The 21,948-nt window shown below is 45.6% G+C and overlaps 1 protein-coding gene across 7 annotated transcripts in view; it reads left to right on the forward strand.

Moving 5' to 3' along the window:
- PKP4 (plakophilin 4) overlaps positions 1 to 21,948 on the forward strand; it is a 63,442-nt gene that overhangs the window by 34,539 nt on the left and 6,955 nt on the right. For 3 of the 7 annotated variants that reach the window (XM_056496570.1, XM_056496572.1, XM_056496577.1), the window contains 13 exons: positions 4,385 to 4,419; positions 8,852 to 8,983; positions 9,131 to 9,321; positions 10,065 to 10,590; positions 12,378 to 12,566; positions 13,999 to 14,206; positions 16,553 to 16,685; positions 17,736 to 17,949; positions 18,867 to 19,050; positions 19,355 to 19,472; positions 19,928 to 20,119; positions 20,261 to 20,434; positions 21,228 to 21,378. In XM_056496570.1, coding sequence (XP_056352545.1) covers positions 4,385 to 4,419; positions 8,852 to 8,983; positions 9,131 to 9,321; positions 10,065 to 10,590; positions 12,378 to 12,566; positions 13,999 to 14,206; positions 16,553 to 16,685; positions 17,736 to 17,949; positions 18,867 to 19,050; positions 19,355 to 19,472; positions 19,928 to 20,119; positions 20,261 to 20,434; positions 21,228 to 21,378 — 2,447 coding nt within the window. Of the gene's footprint in view, positions 1 to 4,384; positions 4,420 to 8,851; positions 8,984 to 9,130; positions 9,322 to 10,064; positions 10,591 to 12,377; positions 12,567 to 13,998; positions 14,207 to 16,552; positions 16,686 to 17,735; positions 17,950 to 18,866; positions 19,051 to 19,354; positions 19,473 to 19,927; positions 20,120 to 20,260; positions 20,435 to 21,227; positions 21,379 to 21,948 lie in introns of those variants that run through there. The other 4 variants (XM_056496573.1, XM_056496574.1, XM_056496575.1 and 1 more) reach the window with 3 other exon arrangements.

Consider the following 21,948-nt stretch of genomic DNA (forward strand, 5'->3'; position numbering starts at 1 on the left):
GCATAGGATTGCTTAGGTTCCTGGTCTGGCAGAGTGAGTAGAAGAATCAGTTGTATTGGTGAAATCAAAAAGAGAGCTGTTAGAAAAGTTGAAGACTGGAAATTTCCTCATTTACTTAAAATATTTGTGAAAATATCTGCTTACCTGTCTCACCAGGAAAAGCAAAATACTGATTTTCCAGGTTTCCAGTTGCTTGCAAGGTGTAATACAAGTTTATGGAGTTTAGTCCATGGCACTTGATTGAAATCCCCCTACACTAAGAATTCAAGGTTACACCAGGTTTTCCATGTCCTGCTGCAGCTGTGAGTGTTGTTGCTGCAGATGCTGAGGCAGGAGGAGCAGCCCCTGCTGGGGCTGTGGGCTGTGCAGTGTGGCTGGCAGCTCTGTGCCTGCTGCCCTTGCAGTGCTGCCTCACCAGGGGCAGGTGCTGCAGGGTGTCTGTGGAGCACCTGCAGCTTAATAGAATTCTGTTTGTGGCTCTTGACAGCTTTTCACCATTTGATAAATATTTAATAAATAGTACTTCATTTTTTCATCTGTTGCCTTTTTTGATGACAGCAGCAGTATAGCCAAGCAGGAAGGCAGGCAATGGAAATCACTGCTTTTCTCCCCAGTGGCGCTGTTTAAATCAGGAATACTTTTCACCTCATGGAGTATTTGGAGAGATAAGAGCCTTAAACTGTTTCATGGCATGCAACACCTGCAAAAGGCACACTGGGAATTGACTTGTCCAGTCTAGGAACTGGAGATCATAATTGTGTTTGCAGCATTTGAAGAAGACAGCAGCTGCTTAAGGCAGTCAGAAATGTGCCAATGTTTCCCCAGGTGTGAGTGCTGCTCCTGAGGGTTTGCTGGGCTGGGCACAGCTGCTGCCTGAGGCTGGCTGGGCCCTCACCAGCCCTGTCACTGACAGGGATGCCAGCCCCTGCTCCAACCTGCAATTCAAACCTGGACAGTGTTTGGGAGCTGCCACGTGACAATGTAAAGCAGTACTGGTCACTCTTAGTGTGTTTTGTCTCTAAATGATTCAATGCAAAACCTTTTCCATTTATTTCCTTTTATTTTCTTTTATTTTTTTTTCCAGATTGGCAGCTGGTTCAATTTTGTATCTAAGATAGCTTTGAACTAAAGCAGTAAAATGGCAAGGAAAAGATGTTAAATTAAGAAAGGGACAAAACCAACAAACAAACAAACAATAAAAAATCAAATTAATCGAAACCTCAAACAAAAAAGGCCCCAAAGAAAGCAATCCAGATCCTTAAAAATATGAGAACAAAAATCAGAAGGGTAGAAAAACTAAAAAAGAGAGGCATAAATGGATTTCAGCACAGTTTGTATGCATGCTCCATTTCCAGTTACCAAATATTTGTGTTACTGTCATGTTTGTCTCTGTCTTCTCTAATTGAAAACTGTACATCATACCAAGCTGTTATGGTATTTCTGATGGAGGGATATTTCTGCATGTCTACTCTACTAACCTAATTCTTTTTCAAGGATGGTAGAGGGGTAAATTAACATTTTCCAGAGTGCAGTGTGCCAGTGTGGGCTCTCTTTGGAAGTGTTCATGCTCTGCTGGGAGGAGGCAGCATCGTGGTGAATTCCAGCAGCAGCTGGGCACTGCAGTGTCAGCACAGGGGCTGGCAAGCTCTGAAATGCTCTGGGCTTGCCACTGAGGCTGGAAGATCTGCTGGCCCCTAAACACTGCCCTGACCAAAGCAGGTGATGGTTGCAGTAGGTGATGTGTGCTGGAGCTGTTCCCAAATCACTGATGATGGAGCTGATGGAGCAGCTTTCTGCCTGTGGCCCATGGCCAGAGCAGACTGTTTCATTCCCCCTGCACCTGCAAAGGAGGCTCAGGGGGTCAGTCAGGTGTGTTGGGCAGGGTGTGCTCTGGGTTACAGCCTTGTGTGTGTGACCATAAAGGTTTTGTGTGTGCTCAGTGTGTGCTGCCAGTGCCTCAGTGCAAGGAACTGAGTTTCCAACAAGTCTGAAGAACAGGGCAAAAGAGCAAGAGTGGAAAACTTGGTATTCAGGTGAGAATTCTGGGACTAGAGTTAACTTTGGGACACCTGAAGTCTGCCTTGGAATTTTCCTTTTACTTGAAGTCTCGTTGTAACTCTAGATCAGTTTGTGCTAACATGTATCTATAGCACTTTTTATACAAATATTTTGTTTCCAAGAGGGCTCCTAAATGGTTTTTTTCATTTGAGAAAATAAGTATCTCGTGCTGTTCATGTTGCTGAGCTTGTTTTTGTAATCAGTAGCTGTGGTAGAAAGAAGTAAAATTGACAGTCTTTTAGGAATTGCTGCATCTTACCCAAAATCACAGTCCCATGTTGATATTTAGACACAATCAAATCTGAGGGACTTGCCTGTTTTCCTTTAAAGAGTTTTTTGTTCGGAAAACAGCAGCTTATAATCACTGCAAAAACTGATGTATTATTCAAAGTTTGATATTTTATATTTAGAGTGAGGAGATGCATTTTCCCATAGAAACATTTAGAGTATCGAATGCTAATAACACATGGATGAATTCTGCATTTGTTTGCAAAGTTGGTCGTGCATCAGTGCTGCTGTGAGCACAGGAAAGCACATGGCTCAGAGCAAGGACAGAAGGGTGCAGGTAGTTTGATAAAGGATCAGTATTGGAAAAAGGCAGGAGAAGGTTGGTTCTGCTCTGATGTCAGAGCCCTGCTTGGTCTGTGCAGCAGCTGGCTCTGGAGGCACCTGGCTAACCTGGACAGTGTGACATCTGTCACTGCTCACGCAGAGCTGGAGCTGTGTGTCAGCTGGGTTGACTTGCTCTGTTCAGAGGATCAGAGTTCTCTCTGGAAAACTGGAAACTGAAAAAACAGTGGGGAAAAAATGATCAGAAAGAGACCTGTGCATTTTGATCTGCTTTACTTGTAGAAGCCAGGTGCTCTCGAGTGTGATTCCCTGAGCTCCTTTGCTGGGCTGTGCCATGAGCAGTCCCTGCTGCTGCTGGACACAGTTTGGTGCTGGAGGCACCCAGCTGGGTGTGCTGGTGGCACGCAGGTGGCTGTGCTGGAGGCACCCAGGTCTCTGTGCTGGTGGCACGCAGGTGGCTGTGCTGGAGGCACCCAGCTGGCTGTGCTGGTGGCACCCAGCTCTCTGTGCTGGTGACACACATCTGGCTGTGCTGGTGGCACCCAGCTCTCTGTGCTGGTGACACACATCTGGCTGTGCTGGTGACACACAGCTCTCTGTGCTGGTGGCACACATCTGGCTGTGCTGGTGACACACATCTGGCTGTGCTGGTGGCACCCAGCTCTCTGTGCTGGTGACATACATCTGGCTGTGCTGGTGACACACAGCTCTCTGTGCTGGTGACACACAGCTCTCTGTGCTGGTGACACACATCTGATTGTGCTGGTGACACACAGCTCTCTGTGCTGGTGGCACACATCTGGCTGTGCTGGTGACACACATCTGGCTGTGCTGGTGACACACAGCTCTCTGTGCTGGTGACACACATCTGGCTGTGCTGGTGACACACATCTGGCTGTGCTGGTGGCACCCAGCTCTCTGTGCTGGTGGCACACATCTGGCTGTGCTGGTGACACACATCTGGCTGTGCTGGTGACACACAGCTCTCTGTGCTGGTGGCACACATCTGGCTGTGCTGGTGACACACAGCTCTCTGTGCTGGTGGCACACAGCTCTCTGTGCTGGTGACACACAGCTCTCTGTGCTGGTGACACACATCTGGCTGTGCTGGTGACACACAGCTCTCTGTGCTGGTGGCACACAGCTCTCTGTGCTGGTGGCACACAGCTCTCTGTGCTGGTGACACACAGCTCTCTGTGCTGGTGGCACACATCTGGCTGTGCTGGTGACACACATCTGGCTGTGCTGGTGGCACCCAGCTCTCTGTGCTGGTGGCACACATCTGGCTGTGCTGGTGGCACCCAGCTCTCTGTGCTGGTGACACACAGCTCTCTGTGCTGGTGACACACAGCTCTCTGTGCTGGTGGCACACATCTGGCTGTGCTGGTGGCACACAGGTGACCCTGGTGGCCCAGCTGCTGTGGTGGCCCTGGCAGCACAGCCCCCTCAGCAGGAGCTGTGTGCCATGAGCTGTGCTCTCCCCTGTCCTGTTGCAGACAGCTTGTGCTGCCAGGTGCTGTGATGTGCATGAAGTTACAATGAGCAATTCCCAGTGACTAATAGAAAGTGGAACTCCATAACCAGTGCTTTGGTTGTCAGGTCTAAAGCTCTGCAGAGTGGTTTTTACATGGACTAGTGAAGTTTTATCTGCTGGGGGGGGTTGTGAAGTTTTCTATGATTAGTTAAAAATACAATTAAAAGTCCATACTAACCACATGGTTCATTTATGTGATTTTTTTTTTATTTCTTTCTGCAGCTCTACTGAGAAGTCATTTCCTTGGAGATCCTCAGGTATTATCATTTATGTACAATTTGCTTTAAGCCCGAGTAGATTTATTTTCTTGGCATTCATTGCTTGTTTTGACACAAACAGAACATTTACAGCAGTGCTTCATATCTTTTCCAAGAGTCATTTCTAAAGTATGAATTCATGTTTTCTTAGTCACCCGTGGGACATGTGTGTTCCCTGTGTGACTGTAGAAGATGCTCGAGTTTACAGGTAGTTGCAAGTACTTTTCTTGTATCATTATGTGCCTTTGCATTTCTGTGTGACTTGTGACTGTAACACAAGGCTTGTCATGTATTGGGTCTTCCTTGCAATTAACTAAAATTTACTTGTGAGTCTTCCCCCGGCAGGTAAGGATAAGGAACATAAAAAAAAAAAAAAAAATGTGTCTTTTAAGGTTGAAAACTGTTTGCTGTTTTTTTGTTTGTTTTTGGTTTTTTTCTTTTTACAGATGTTTTTACTTAACTGAGAAAATCTCTCATAAGTGAAAGTTTTTCTGAGAGTGTTTTTTCTACTTTTGTAGCTCGGGATAATGTGAGCTTTCTTTCCAAAAGCAGCATTTTCCTAGTGCTGCTACACCTGCTCCTGTTGGACTGGGGGAGAGGGTAGGGCTGTATCCTCAAGGGGGCATTCCCTGGTGTTGTGGGAATCCCTCCTGCCCTGGCAGGCCAGAGCACAGAGCTGTGGCTGCTGTGAGCATCAGTGGCTGTTTGTGTTTGGCCCTGCAGAGCCCCCTGGGCCCTGGAGTGCTGGGGCAGGGCAGGAGCCACAGGCAGGGCTGCAGCCAGTCCCTTCTCGTGCTGGGGCTGTGCTCTTGGTGTGCTGGCCCAGTATAGTCCCAGTGCAGGCCCAGTTCAGTCCCAGTATATTCCCAGTATATTCCCAGTGCAGTCCCAGTATATTCCCAGTATATTCCCAGTGCAGTCCCAGTATATTCCCAGTATATTCCCAGTGCAGTCACAGTATATTCCCAGTGCAGTCCCAGTATATTCCCAGTATATTCCCAGTGCAGCCCCATGCAGGGTGAGCGCTGTGTGAGCCTGTTCTGCAGAGCCTTCCTGTCCCACTGACAGGGTGGGACTGTGCTGGGAGCTGTGCCTCCTGCACAGGGACCCTGCTGCTGCCAGTTCAATCAGGCATATCCATAATTACCATAACTGCCATGATTTGTGTGCCATTCCTGGCTTTTGTTTTATTTGGAGATTAAACTTGTGCATGATTGTGTTTTCCTGGTGTCTGTTGCTGCAGCTGAGGTGAGGCACATGTTAGCTTTTTTCCTATATTTTAGAGCTAACATTCTCAACAGCCTGCTTGTACTGCCATTTAGCTTTTGCTGCTCATGGTGGTGCTTTTCAAGTATTCTTTCAGCAGTGGTCTTAAATAGAAATCGAATTTCTTTTTGCAGGTAGTTGGGAATCAAGTCTTACATATTTTTTCAATGTGCGTGTTGGTTTTGTGGATTTTGTTTGCTGGGGATTTTTAAAATCACATTGTTTCCCCTTGTTCTGTAATGTCCCAATGATATTTCACAACTGGTAGAGATTCCTTCCGAGAGCCCTCAGGTGTTGTTTTACTTATTTATTTCAGCCAGTTGCATTTCATTGCCTTATTTTCTCTTCTGATTTTCCTGTAACTTACTCACTTTTCTCCTTGACCTTTAATTAGTTTCTTCCTCTTTCTTTCTTTCTTTCTTTCTTTCTTTCTTTCTTTCTTTCTTTCTTTCTTTCTTTCTTTCTTTCTTTCTTTCCTTCCTTCCTTCCTTCCTTCCTTCCTTCCTTCCTTCCTTCCTTCCTTCCTTCCTTCCTTCCTTCCTTCCTTCCTTCCTTCCTTCCTTCCTTCCTTTCCTTCTTTCCTTCTTTTCTTTCCTTCTTTCCTTCTTTCTTTCTTCCTGCTTATGTTTTTATTTTGTCCTTTAATTCTCACATTTGTATTTTTCTTTAGAAATCTCATGTGCATATCCCTGCTAAGCAGTCACTTGACATATGGCCAAAATTCTATTTCTGTTTCAATGCTCAATGTGTTGATGCAAGCCTAGATGTGTATTTCACACATTTTTGTATTCAGAGTAGCCTTTCCTGAAGTAATGGCTCAGAAGTGGGCACGTTGGAAACAAAAAAAACCTATCTCTTGCTTAAAATTTCCCAATCTACATTTCATTTCCTGTTTACATTATGATGTGAATGTGGCTTGATTGTAGGTTTTATTCCCCAGTTCACCATGGATCTTTGTTTTGTAGAAGTGCCACTAGATGCTGCTTTATGAACTATAATCTGAAAATACTGAAGTTAAAGATGGATAAAACCACTGCCTTAAATCACTTTTTCTGTGACTGTAGGTGGTGGTTTATTTCAAAAGCATCAGTGAATGATTAGATGTGACTGTAGCTGTAATTGCTTTCTGCATCAGTAGAATTATACAGAATTTTTCACAGAAATATAAAGTGATGTTGTTTTGCAGATGCTTATAAATAGAATATTAGATCAGCCATTTATAAGAAGGCTATTATTTTATTCAGGGCACTCCTCCTGTTTTATGGTAGTGGAGTCAGATAGAAAGACAATTCATTTCATTGTGCATTCTTGCCTTTGTTACACAGCCTAAACAATCTGTATTTTTTAGCCCTCTGAAGGCTTTGGCTGGTGAGCAGTGTGTGATGGGAGCAGGGCTGGGCTCAGAGCTCTGTCCTGGGAACATCTGCACTGAACAGCACAATTGGACCTTATTCCTCCTGTGTCTCTCCCAAACTGATTGTCAGTTTGACATTGATTTAGTATCAGGTAATAGCCAGTAACTGAGATAATAGGACCTTGTATGAGATAAACAAAAAGACTGAAGATTAAAGTATTGAAGTTGGATGTAATCCTAATGTAAATGTCCAAGTCCTCCAAGTGTTTATTCTGAAGAACATGGAACACCCACTGGTGGCTGTTCCCATCTGCTGTTGGGCTGGTGTAACAGGCTGTGAAGTGAGTTCCTGCAGTCTTGGTTCGCTGGATTATTTCTAGGCATACTGACAATTCAACTAATAGAAGTGTAGTAACACTTCTTATTAAATCTCAATTAAATTTGGACATAATACTCCTATTCTAATAAATTAACTAGTGTCAAATTTTACAAGCTAGTTTTGACCTGAGAATGTACTGCTGGTAAATAACTGCTGACTGCCTAGGATTTCTAAGATTTATTGATTTTTAAAAAATCTGACTAGTGTTCAAGCATTCTTCATGATAGCAATTGCTGAATAACATTTTTAGTGTGTGTCCCATTATGGCTCCTCCTGCAGGCAGTGAGACACCAGCATTCAGTGCCCAGCTGCTGGTAAAGGGCAGAGTGTTTGTGTGCAGCAGCAGCACTGCCCAGAGCCCCCAGCTCCTGGCACTGGGCAGTGCTGTGCCTGGGCTGCTGCTCCTTGGCACGTTCCCTTTGGCTTTGCTGCAGGCTCACTCATAGATTTCTGCAGCAAGGATTTACATTTCAGGTGTTCCCTTTAAACATGACCCCCACTGCCTGCTCTGCTGTCTCAGGGAGGTTTGGCCTGGAGAGGAGGGAAAATTCTCCCTGGAGGGGTGTCCAGCCCTGGCACAGCTGCCGAGGACAGGGCGGAGTGCCCATCCCCGGAGGGGTTTGAAGGCTCTGTGGATGTGCCACTCTGGGGTCGTGGGTCAGGGGTGGCCTTGTGCTGGGGGAGCAGCTGGGCTCAGTGCTCTCAGGGCTTTTCTGATCTAAACCCTTTGTGGTTCTGTCCTGCATCTCTGCTGCCTGCATGGCATCATAACTGAATGCTTCATATTTCTGTGGAAATAATGTTGATTCAGTATCCTCATCTTTGTCCTTTTTTTCACACTCTTAACTTTTTCCTTTCTTCATAAGAGCATTACTGTGCCTCCTTTGCCTTTCTTTACAATACTGTCATTTGTCTGTACAGTTAAGCTGATATTCTTGGAACTGAAGTTAGCTTAAGAGGCAAATATTTGGAAAGTAGTTTACTAAGTAAAAAAAAGAGTATAGAAACTTGCAGCAACTGCTGTTCAGGACACAGGAATGAAATTCAGCTCAGCCTTTTACGTCTGGAGGTGTTGATTACAGCCCCTAAAGACAAGGGTAGCTGTCCACTGGGCACTGCAGCACAGTTGCACAATGTTTCTATTCTTCAGAATATGCTAGGTGATCAATTAACTTTTCATTAAAATAGTTTGGAACATATATTTGAAAAATTAGAATTGTAGAGATACATCAAAACTTTCAGATAACAAAATTCTCAGAGATTTATATTAACATTCTATTTGTTGTGTTTGTGAGGTGATACCTGTGTGCCAGTAAGCTTATTCTGCTTTTTCTAAGTCCTTCATTAGTATGTGTGAGATAATGATCATTATTGAGTTTGCAGGAAACTTGCATATGAAACACTGGATTTATCTAAATAATTTATTCTTTCAGATCCTGCACCCACCAGTGTAAGCAAGCCCCAGGTGTCGGAAGGTGTTCACACCAATGCCTATGATATTAGGACAGAAGCAGAGCAAGGGACTCTCTACTCACCAGAGCAGACATCTCTCCATGAAAGTGAGGGTCTGTTGTGTGCATTTTAAATATTAGAATATATTTCTGTATTGACAGTATAAAAATGTAATGCAGTTATGAATGCAACAAAAAGTTCTATAATATTTGGTGAATTTGTTTGATGATTTTATTCTTATGCTGGTTTCATATCTACAGGGTCTGTAGGTAACTCAAGAAGTTCAACACAAATGAATTCTTATTCTGACAGTGGTTACCAGGAAATAAGCAGTTTCCATAACAGCCAAAACTTGAACAAGCCAGAGCTCAGACAGCAGCACTCCCTTGGTGGAGCCCCCAGCAGCCACGTGGTGAGGAGCTCGCGCGCCGAGGGGCAGACGTCAGCCCAGGTACTGTGAGAGGGCATGGCCCTGGGGCTGCCAAGGCCTGTGGGCTCAGGACAGCAGCTGCAGGGCTGGGCCCCTTTGGGTGGCTGGGTTAGTGTTACCAAATCAGCTTGGCTTTGGCACTTCACTGGGCACAAAGTGGGAATGGCTGAGACGTGTTTGCTGGGATCATTCAGGAGCTGAAGTGAAGTAGCACTCCTGACTGCACAGTGCACTGCTATTATCATATCAGGAAAGTATCACTCACTCAGAATTCATTGTGGAATAGGGGAACACCTTCCCAACAGTTGGCCTGTGTGTAAGCATAGTTCTCAAAGGAAGATGCTACTTGTGTTCTTGTACGTTCTATGGTTTCTAGCTTTTCCCTTCTTTTTCAGTGAATGGAATGACAGCAATTGCTAGACTCTTTCTGGATTAATCCAGAACTCTTTGTGTTACTGTTCCTGAGTTTCCAGAGTGGTTGAGTAGTGAGGAAGGAAAGCATAGGTGAAGATTAACATATCAAGCCAGATGAGAATGAGCAGCAGGAGTTTTTTTAATGTTAAATTGTCATTTTATATACTGAGAAGTACTGGTTAGAAAAAAGTTACAGGAAAACCTGAGGGGATTAGGTTTGGGGTAAAAGCTACACTCCAGCTGCCTGCATATACCATTGTGTGCATTTCCTGCTGACTTCTCCATCCTACAGGAAAGTATCCGCGGTGTGACCCAAGGGATAAAGCTGCTGTCTGTTTTTCTTTCCGCAGCCGGCGGCGGGCAGCGCTCCGAGCCGCGCCATGCGGCGGGTGAGCTCGGTGCCCTCCCGCGCCGCGTCCCCCTCGCTGGCGGCGGCCAGCGGCGTGTCCCCGTCGCGGGGCTCCCTGCGGGCGTCCCTGGGCAGCGGCTTCGGCTCTCCGGGCGCGGCCGAGCCGCGGGCGCTGCCCGCACACTACTCGAGCAGCACGCTGCCGCCCTGCGCCGCCCGGCCCGCCTCCCCCTCGGCCGTGCGCCGCGGGGGCTCGCTCAGCGCCCGCCCGCCCGGCCCGCCTGCCGGCCCGCTCCTCGGCAGTGCCAGGCTGGGCTCTCCTCTCGCCCTCGCCGACCTGCAGGCCAGAGTGGGCTCTCCGGCCCAAACCCAGCTGGGATCCTCTTCCCCCAAGCGCTCTGGCATGACGGCGGTCCCACAGCACTTGGGCTCCACGCTGCAGAGGACAGTGCATGACATGGAGCAGTATGGCCAGCAGTACGAGATCTATGAGAGGATGGTCCCCCCACGGCCAGACAGCCTCACAGGTGAGGAACAGGCACAGCAGAGACCACAGCTGGACAAACCCCAGAATGCAGCCACAAACCCCAATGCAGCCACAAACCCCAGAATGCAGCCACAAACCCCAGAATGCAGCCACAAACCCCAATGCAGCCACAAACCCTGAATGCAGCCACAAACCCCAGAATGCAGCCACAAACCCTGAATGCAGCCACAAACCCCAGAATGCAGCCACAAACCCCAGAATGCAGCCACAAACCCTGAATGCAGCCACAAACCCCAGAATGCAGCCACAAACCCTGAATGCAGTCACAAACCCCAGAATGCAGCCACAAACCCTGAATGCAGCCACAAACCCCAGAATGCAGCCACAAACCCCAATGCAGCCCTGGTGTTGTACATGGGACATTGTGCCACTGGGCACAATTGCAGTGGCAGCATCAGGTCAGTTCTAAATGCTGATGTCAAACACTCTGTGTCAATCACGAGTTCCTCGTGAATACTGGCTGTATGATTACTGATTGCTGCCCATGCATTGAGTTAAATTCTGTGATTTAGTTACTAAATTAAATTCTAGGTCTTACAGAGGTATGTCAACATTTTCAGGGATAAAGCACATTTAAATGTATGTGCAGGCTAAACACAAAGTAAAACATACTAGCCTGGAACTAATTTTATGTCAAGTTCTTTCTTAAAGTATATGACTTATTGCCACTGAATATTAGGGGGTTTTTCCCACTAATATTTCTAGTTAATATAGGGTAATCATTTTAATACTACCTTAAAATAGAGCCCTGAAAGGTAGAATCTATTCATCTGAGAGGCAGTTCTTCTTAGCATACAGTTACTTTACATTTTAAGTTTTTTGTGTTACTGATTTTGTTCTGACCTTCATCTGAATGAGCAGAAACAAGGTGGTTTTCCAGTTAGATCATGTGCCAAGGAACAGATGGCAATTTCTGGTTTTTCTTTTGAACTGTTACAGTGCAGCAAACTCCAAAATGCTCTCATTCCTCAGCAAAAGATAAAATGTGTCTCCCTCACCTCTGTTTGCAGGACTGAATAATGTACCAGTTAGATAAGGGGTTGGGAATGAGTTTGATGGGAAAGGCCCTGCTGCCCTCTTTGCCAGCTCAAGTCCTTCTGTTGACACCACCTGTAGATTCGTTTCCTTAGAGATAGCTCATTTCACATATTCTGCTGCTTTGATAACTGCCAGAGCTTTAAGTACCTGCAGTGGTAATGCCGAAGTCAACAAAGTTGTTTGCATTTTATATGAAATATTAAATACATAGCAAGGTGAAAAAACCTCATCCAGCTGCAGCATAGCTGTTTATATATACTCACATCATGGGGTATTTAAACCTTTATAAAGATTTTTCTCCATATATTTCTCCATATATTTCTGCTGCCACTATCAAACAGATTTTTGCTCTTACTGCTACAGATTGTTTCAGTTTCAGGGTTATAACCCCTTTGGGCTGTGCCCTCTGCCATGACAGGACTTCTGTCAGGTCTATACTTACCCTGTCATTGCTGAATCTGGGCACCACACGTGCTGACTCAGCTTTTATTCTCTGTGCTTTAGACTGTAAATGATACCAAAAAAATTAAGTCTCAAAATTTCAACTTGTCAGTGTATGGTCAAAACTTTTGGTCAAGGAAATGCTTCTTTGTCATTGAGCCTTTCAGTATGGGCCATTTAATAATGGAAGAGAAGTGCTGGGTAAGTGTCTGTAAGTGGTGGGTTTAGCAGCAGCTTTCCTGCGGGAGGAGCAGAGGCTCAACGTCCCTGTCCCTGTGCTTGCTGCAGGCCTGCGGAGCTCGTACGCCAGCCAGCACAGCCAGCTGGGCCCGGAGCTGCGCTCGGCCGTGTCCCCGGAGCTGCACATCACCCCCATCTACGAGGGCAGGACCTTCTACAGCCCCCTGTACCGCAGCCCCACCCATGGCGTGGAGCTGCTCCACGGCTCACAGGCCGCGCTCTTCCGCAGCGGCTCTGGTGCGTGACGGGGCGGGGGGGTGACGGGTTAAAACAACCTGCAGGAGTTAAAAGGCTCCTGTGATGTTTGTGGTGCGTGAGCTGCGGGGCTGGGGGGGCTACAGGGGTTAAAATAACCTGCAGGAGTTAAAAGGCTCTTGTGATGTTTTCGGGGAGTGCTTGGGGCCATACGTCACTGTCAGCCTGGGGTCAGGGTGTTTCTGTTTGATAGCACATGCACGGCTACATCCCAGATAAGTGTATTCATGACGCTCAGAATTTATTGTTTCCTCTCTTGCATTCTCTGTGTATCACTCTCTTGTGAATTGAGTTGGTTCGTGGGATGTTTTCATTCATCAATACAGTAAAATGAGAGCTTGCCACTAAAATTACCTATGGCATCTTTCACAGTAAAAATACTGTTTTACCCAACTTCTCAACAGAGCATAATGGTAAATGCTACAGCTGAGGATTGTCTATTGAAACCGAAATATTCCTTTAGTATCTCATGAAAGTGCCACTCATGCATAATGAAGAGTGTAGGCATTAGATTCCTATTAGGATTCATTTCTCTAGAGAGAAATGTGATGCATGTTGCAATGCAGGATGTTAAGATTAATTAATAATTTGTATACTGGTTTCCAAAAACTCTTAAAATACAAGAGTGATTTAGTTAAGTAACTGTCTTGAAGTATTTGTAGAGAGCTGTCCGATTCACATGTCATGTTTTCACACACTTGAAAATGCCTTTTTAATGTTTGCTAATGTAACTGCAATACCAAGAGAACAGAGTGCTGAAGGAGGCACCAGTTTTTGCAGTTCTGCCTTTCACAACCTAGAATGAATGGAGTTTGTCAGGATGTGCCAATGAAGAAATATAACTAGAAACTGGAATTCTTTGTTTACTCATCTACTTAATACCAGTTACCTTGGAAGAGCAAGAGCTACCACAACAGCTCTGTTCAAATAGGAAGATGCATGTTCTTGTTCCTGAACTGCTCAGCTTCATCTTTGCAATGATCCACCTGTTACTTTTTGTAAGGGAAAGAGTAAGTGTAGTTAGGAAAAGGAAATTATCATATAAACTGTATGAATTTTTTGAATTTTTGTTTACTTGTTTTTCCATTTTGGTAGAGTTGGTGAATTGATATTAGGAACTTTGAAAACAGTGTGATTTCTGTTTATTGGCATGGGATGCATTTCCTACTTTAAATACTTGTTGAGGGAAGCTGAGGCGCAAGTCGGATCCCACCACACCTTTCATTCTGTAACTAACCTCTGTTTCCTTGGGACACTGAGGAATCGCTCCACGAAATCTGACACCAGCTTCCAACGTGGAGCACAATACACATTCCAAAACTGCTGGTTGCAGTTGGCCCTGTTGAGGAGGTGCTGCCCATTCTCTTCAGCAGGCACTCGATACGCGGTTGTTTCTGACGCTGTTTTATCCTAGGCATGGGTAACCTGCAGCGATCCTCCAGCCAGCGCAGCACCCTCACGTACCAAAGAAACACCTACGGGCTGCCGGCGGCCGCGCTGGCCGAGCCGCTGCGGGCGGTGCCGTTCCGGCTGCCCGAGCCCGCCTACGGCCGCCTGCAGCCCGCGCCCGACGGCGGCACCACGCGCTCCCCGTCCATCGACAGCATCCACAAGGACCCCAGGCAAGGGCTGGGCTGGGCAAGGCAGGGGCGGACAAGGCAGGGCTGGGCCGGCCTGGGCGGGGAAGGGAAGGGTGGGGCACAGCAGGGCAGGGTTTGTGGGCAGGGCAGTGTGTGCGGGCAGGGCAGGGCAGGACAGGACGGGGTAGGACAGGCTGTGGTGTACCGGCCAGGCTGTTGCAGCACGTGCAGTCAGCCCTCCTTTAAACAGTCACCTCTCTGCCTTTAATGCCAAAATGGTAAACACAGATTTCTGCTTGCAGTAAGGAAAAGCAGCTGTTACGCATTCTATTATTACATTTTTCTTTCATGTGTGTTTTTATGGAGAAGTTATTACAGGAGACACAACTCTGATGAGATTTGACTGCATTATTGCAAATATTTTTAGTAACCTCTGACACTGCAGTGAGATTTCTCTCTATATGAATGAGAATTGGGGCTTGAAGATTCAGAAGTACAGACCTAATTTATTTGAATGAATTTTTACGAACAGTCTGCTTAAATTTCAAAATAAATAAATGTGCCATTTTGAAAGTGAGCACACTCATTTCTGCAATAATTCCTGGTTTGATGGTGTAATGTCTGTACACAGTGTGAGCCTGAGACAGTGTAGTATTGTCATTGTCATTTACTCTGGACACTGTGCACTAAAACTTGTATTTAACCTGGGACTGTCAAAGCCCAGGCTGTGCACAGCTTGGAAGGATTTATGTGTATGTTTAGTGTGGATTTGGAATTGGTAGGAATACCAGTCCCTCCTCAGATTGCTGGCTCACTGAGGAACCAGCCCATCCTGGGCTCAGCTGTGCCTCGAGGGCTCTTCTGGGGTCATGCTGAGCACCAAGGAAACCTCAAGCAGAGATGGTGAGACTGGAGTTTCTCCTGCTCTTCTCTACAGCAGGCTCATAGCACCAGGCAGGTGTCTGCTCTGGGCCAGTCCTGTCATCTCAGCAATGAAAACCTCCTTTCATGGCTTTTGTTGTTCTATTCATTAGTGGAAATTGATATATTTAATTTCTTTTTAATAGATATAGAGAGAATTAATTCATTTAATTTAACTGAGTGGTGCATTCATCCAAATTATGTTAATAGCACAATCTTAGCTCTAGGTAGTAAATCTTGGAGGCTGCCTGCTCTGGTATGGTGGCAAGAAGAGTCACTTATAGCAGGGATGCTTCCCATTCATAACAGGGAACTTTAAAGAAACTCTGACTCAGTTGTCACTGCTGATGCACCTTCTTAGTTTGCAGTCTTACAGAGGAATAGTTTTTACCTTACATTCAGTCTGTTCCAGTTTATGGTGTGCCCATCAGGCTGTGGCAGGGGAGCATGTTACACAGCCTCAGAGAGGGCTGTTAGGAATGGGAGTGAAAGTGATTGTTTTACTAGAAATCCAGTTACCCATAGGGTTTTCCTGTCATTAGTATGGAGAAATAAACCTCTGAATTGTTGAGCAGTTCAAAGTGGGCACAGGCCTGAGCTTCCCCTTCATGGGACTCTGAGTCCTGGGGAGACCTGAATGGCCAGGCCAGCATTAGTCTTGGAACAGCTTCCCAGCTACTGTTCTTGGAACAAATTTTGCTCTTATTTTGGTTTATTTTGACTTTGGTGTTTGGGTCTTTTTTGAGATTTTTGGTGGGATGGTTGGTTGGTTTTTTTGATTGATTGTTTGTTTGTTTTGGGAGTTTGGGTTTGGGTTTGTTTTGGTTTTTTGTTTGCTTGGATTTTTGAGCCTGGGAAAACTTAAGATACTACTTTATCCCCCTTCAGTCCTTCTTTACAGAAGGCAGATAGCCCAGCAAATATTAATGACTGTATTTCTAAATCTGCAAACTGGGCGTGTTTCATGGTATTTCCAGGATTGGTCTGCACAAAATCGCTGTGGTTTAATGAAAGAGATATTATTGAATTATTTTAAATTTACAATCCCTGAATAACTCAAATCAAGCAAACATCCTGTATCTGATCCTGACAATGACACTTCAGGATGTGCAGGTTTTGTTGGCTTCTGCCTAGGGAGAACATTAGATACTGAGAGAAAAAAGCTGTGTACAAATGATGGCCCTAAGCAGCACTGTTGAGGGGATAGCTTTTGCATTACATATTTAACTTTTGGGAGATTTTTTGTAGGTTGAAGTGTTTGAGTTGGTGATTACTTGTGTTTGTGTGGTCCATAAGCCAACTGAAGCACATTGGGCATGGTGTCCTTTTCCAGTTGGAGGACTAAAAGGTGCTGAGGCCCACAGTTACCCTTGCACCTGGTTTTCCTTTAGCCCTGAGATGCTGGCTGCAGTCAGTGAATGGCATGCTCTGTCAGTAACCCTCTCTCTCTCTGTGCTGTCCCTGCAGGGAGTTTGCGTGGCGGGACCCAGAGCTGCCCGAGGTCATTCACATGCTGCAGCACCAGTTCCCGTCAGTGCAGGCCAACGCTGCTGCCTATCTGCAGCACCTCTGCTTCGGGGATAACAAAGTCAAAACAGAGGTGGGTGCTGCTTGTCTGCTCCTGGCAGTGCTACCAAGAGAACTAGGCCTCTTGCCTTGGCTTTCATCATGACACAGTACTTGTGACCCTCTGGTGCTCCCCTGCGTACCAGGTGGATGCTAATATTGAAGTGCCTGGGGGTAATTATCTGAGTGTGTAATTATACACACTCAGATTTTTCCTGTCATAAGAGCTGCATGGAAATCCTATGGAAATCCTTTACCTTGAAGTTGTGCCATCCAAAAGAATTGCAAAGTAGGTTTGCCAGAGCCTTTGTGTAACCTGTTGGTGACTAGAGACTGGAACCGTCAGGAGCTCTGGAGCACTTTCACTGGTTTTTGTCAAGGTGTTCTAAGGCATCACAGGGAATGAGTGAGCTGTCAGGCACAGGAGAGGAGAGAAACATGGAGGAACATGGAAACATGGAGGAAGCAGTTTACGTCACTGTGATGTGGGGGCATGTGAACATTCAGATTATTATTGAAATTTCTTGAAACTTTGCATTCGAAGACCTGCTGTTTTTGCAAAGCAGCTGTGAGCTGTTGATTTGATTTAATTTGCCTTTTCATTTGCATTCTATGTGTATGTGCTAGATGTTACTTTCAGTATAGATTTTATTTGTGTTAATAGAATGTTGGTGCAACTTTTGTGAGAAGATAGACCAACATAATTCACTGTTGCTGGGAGATGAAAACCAGGTGGTGGTTTTGATGATCTGGTGAAAAACACCAGTGATAATCACATCTTATTTCCAAGATTCCCTAAAAATATATTCTGGGGTGTAGGAAATTACTTTTGAAACTGGAAAACAAACTGATGCAATAACAATTCTCTGAACACAGCAAGTGTCTGAAAATGACCCTCAGACATTGCAGTGGGATGGGGGGAGGTTCAGTCCCATGTAGCAATCAGATCTGTAAGGTTCAGCAGCTGTTTCTTCTGGAAGTAGAACTGGAAGTACTGTTCTCATAAAAACAAAAGCCTTTTACATCCGTGGAGTGAGGTGGGTGAGATAGTGGGTGCTGATGGTCCTGACACTCCACTTTCCAGGTCTGTAGGCTAGGAGGTATCAAGCACCTGGTGGATCTCCTGGATCACAGAGTCCTGGAAGTTCAGAAGAATGCCTGTGGTGCACTGAGGAACCTCGTTTACGGCAAGTCCACTGATGAGAACAAAATAGCCATGAAGAACGTGGGAGGGATCCCTGCCCTTCTGCGGCTGCTGAGGAAATCTGTCGATGCTGAGGTCAAGGAGCTGGTGACAGGTAGGCCTGGAAGGGAAAGCAGCAGAGAGTTATAATGCAATGTGTTTTTCTGGACACTTAACTTGATCAGTTAAATCAGCACAGAGTGTAGTCTTTGGGAGAGGTGAATGCTGAGGTAGTTGCACTAAAGCTCCATGGAGGGTGGATTTTTCCTCATATGAGTGTCCAGCACACACAGCAGGTATTTCTTTATTGATTCTGAACATTTGTTTTATTGCAGGCTTTTTTTATCTTTTCTTGACATCAGTTTTACATAAGATCTTGCATAATTTATATCTAAATGTGTATGGAATTTTGTCTGAATTACAATCAAAAATACAAAATACAATACAAAAGGATGACTTCTTCAGAAAAAGTGTTTAAGCTGTGTTTCCTGATGAGAAGGCAGATTCAATGCTGTGTTCAGCATATTATTTGTATACACAGTTCTACTGGTTATTTTTGTCAGATTTCATACTTCTGTACCAGAATGTCATGTGTATGGAGACTTTCCTGGGCAGGTAACTAGGGATTTCTGCCCAAGGATAAAAGATAGATAGCAGTTCCATGCAGCTGATGGATGGATGTGACATGCTCTGGACTTGTGGCTGTTGTTTCCAGGAAGAAAGTTTCTGTAGGATTTTTACATCCCCTCTTGTATGTTCAGCTCTGCTGTTCAGTGCCTGACATCCCCAGTATATGGTGTGAGGTAGCAGGAATGTCAGGGCAGGCCATTCTTATCACTGGATAAAAAAAAACCAAACCAAAGGTCACTTTGTTCACCTTGCTTTCCTCCTTTTTGGATGCTGGATCTCCACCTTCTGCCTGCTCTAGAATCACATCACATATTTTAAGAATGTCTTATAAGTTGTCAGTGTTGCTTCATGTTTGTTTGTCAAGCCTCTGCTGACTTTGCTGCTCTGGAAATGTCTTCTAAGGGGTTCTCTGGAACTTGTCTTCGTGTGATGCCGTGAAGATGACAATCATTAGAGATGCTCTGTCCACGCTGACAAACACTGTGATAGTGCCCCACTCGGGATGGAACAGCTCCTCCTTTGATGACGATCATAAAATTAAATTTCAGACTTCCCTCGTTCTGCGCAATACAACAGGATGCCTGAGGTATTTGCTCTTCTGGAATACTCCCTTTTAAAGAGTAATCATGTTATCCAGCAGGTCTTTCTTGTATTGTAATTTTAAAGACAAAGGAATTGTTTTAGTCTATAAATTACAGAGTTCCATCATGTAGACAGCTTTTCCAATTGTCCTTTTTTCCTAATAGAAAAACATGAAAATTATCAAGTCAGTCACTGAGAGTTGCTAACCAATTACCAGTCAGCTGCATGAGAACCTTCTGCAAACTGTCTAATGAGTGATTATCTGTCTGTCCTTGCTCACACCGTTCCTTTGTCATTCCAACCTTCAGGAACCTGAGCTCTGCTGGGGAGGAGGCGCGGAAGCAGATGAGGTGCTGCGAAGGACTGGTGGATTCGCTGCTCTATGTGATCCACACCTGCGTGAACACCTCCGATTATGACAGCAAGGTGTGGGCATGTCTCAGCTACAGATACTTCATCTTAACCTGTGGCTCTGATCCCGGGGCTTTGTGTAGCTCAGCTGGGCGTGGTGATGTCCTCAGCTCGACTGGCATCACTCCCAGCCCCGGTTACTGAGGCACAGCCAAACTCAGCTGTGTAACACAGGGTCACCTCTTGTTTCCAGCAGTGCTTCAGTACCCATTTCTTAATAAAACAGTAATAACTTCTTAGGCTTTTCAGTTTCAGAATATTAAAGAATAAGCCACTATAGCAGAGACCACTCTTATAAATATTGTCAGATTTGAGAGAGATTGCATTTTCCCAGAGAAGCAGCCAAAACACAGTCTAAGGGTCAGCATTAGAGTTTAGTACTTGTGCTCTCCTCTGCTGAGCTGGTTTGGTTTGGTTTGTGTCTGTGTGAGGAAGAGCTGGTGACGTGGTATCTCTCTGGTTTGGTTCAGACAGTGGAGAATTGTGTGTGCACCTTGAGGAACCTCTCCTACCGCCTGGAACTGGAGGTGCCTCAGGCACGGCTGCTGGGAATCAATGAACTGGATGACTTGTTGGGAAAAGAGTCACCCAGCAAAGACTCAGAGCCAAGCTGCTGGGGGAAAAAAAAGAAGAAGAAAAAAAAAACTTCCCAGGAGGATCAGGTTTGTATTTTCCATGTACTGCAAATATCTCTGATGGGGTTTGGCTCGTGGTGGGGGAGGACGTAGCTTGACAAAACCAACCCTCCATTGAATGAACATACAGAGGTTTTGTCCGGTTACAAATCTGTATTCCTTTCTCAGTGGGATGGAGTTGGCCCTATCCCAGGATTTTCCAAGTCTCCTAAAGGGGTGGAGATGCTCTGGCACCCGTCGGTGGTGAAGCCATACCTGACACTCCTGGCAGAGAGCTCCAACCCAGCCACCCTGGAGGGCTCTGCAGGATCACTCCAGAACCTTTCTGCAGGCAATTGGAAGGTATGGGAATTCCTGCTCCTCCTCCTCCTCTCTTTTCTAGTAAGACCCTGGAATGTGTTTGGGGGGGACATGTCATTTTCTCGTGTGCGTCTGAGCACTCCTCTCTTGTCTTTGCATTAGTGCTCATGTGCTGCAGTCATGTTTCCACAGTGAAAAGCCTTGGCAAAGAGCAGGGGCAACAGGAGCCATATGGAAGCTGGCCTTTATTTTAAATAAACAGAAAAAACTTCTTCCAGTGCATATCAGATCCAAACAATCTTCTGGCATCTTCTAGCTGTGAATTCTGGTGGGAAGGTGTTGTTGAAATAAGACCAGGACAAATACATTTACTTTATTTCCATATTCCATTATTTGTTTCCATACATTCTGGCCATTGTATATATAATGTGCTACAAAAGCAGCGCATGAAAACACTATATTGTGTCATGTATTTGTCATGGAGGAATTTAAAAACACAGCAAGTATTAATTGTTTCCTTTGTTTGCAGCAAGCCAGCTAAGCCTTTTTCAGTTTGACCATTATGAAATCAGTGTTTAAAAAAAAAAAATACAACAAACAAAACCCAAACCCCTGCTCCCTTTTCAATAATCATCTATTGAGATACTTTCTCTCTTCGTAAGAGGAATGAGTGAAAAATGGCAAGGAGGCAGCTCTTTATAATCCCAGAAAAAGCCCTCATCGAACATGTCATGTTTAACTGGGATGCCCAGAGTGCTTGAGAGCTGCAGTCAGCCCGGGGCTCTCAGTGGCAGGGCTGTGGGGGCTGCTGGAGCTGAGGTTCTGTGCCTGTCAGTTTGCAGCCTACATCCGCGCCGCCGTCAGGAAGGAGAAGGGGCTGCCCATCCTGGTGGAGCTGCTGAGGATGGACAACGACAGAGTGGTGTCATCTGTGGCAACTGCCTTGAGGAACATGGCCTTGGACGTGCGGAACAAGGAGCTCATTGGTACGTACAGAGCTGTGTCCTGGGGGCACAGCGCCGGGCGCCAGGCCTTGCATGGGAGACCCAAGGAATTCCACTGATGGGAACACTTGGTGATTGTGTGTCACATCAGCTGTGTCACATAAATGAGTCCTCCTGACAGCATCAGCTTTCCAGAGCAATATTGCCACATTAGTTTGCTGCTGGCCACCTTTCATGGGTGGGAGTCAGCCAAACCAGACAGAAAACCCTCCATGCCAAATGGGATGGAAACACAGCTCTGCTTCCTTGGAGCTCAGTGCTCACCTGCTTGGGGGGAACAGGTCTCCCACCGGATTGTACACCGGGGTAACAATTGTTCCCGGAGGATTGTACACCTCTGCTGCCACAACAGCAGTGCTTTTTTAACAATTTTGGACAGGAAGAGAGGGAAGAAATCTTCTCCTGGTAAAGTATTTCCAGGAAAACACAGATATAGAGCAGCATCTGTGGTTTTGCTAAACTAAGTCATCAACAGGGTGCTTGCTAGAAAAATTTACTATCTTGTCAATTCTAATATTTAGCCCTGTAAGCATTCATCTGTGCCTTTCTGAT

This window comes from Oenanthe melanoleuca, chromosome 7 (genome assembly GCF_029582105.1).
Source record: "Oenanthe melanoleuca isolate GR-GAL-2019-014 chromosome 7, OMel1.0, whole genome shotgun sequence".
NCBI lineage: Eukaryota > Metazoa > Chordata > Aves > Passeriformes > Muscicapidae > Oenanthe > Oenanthe melanoleuca.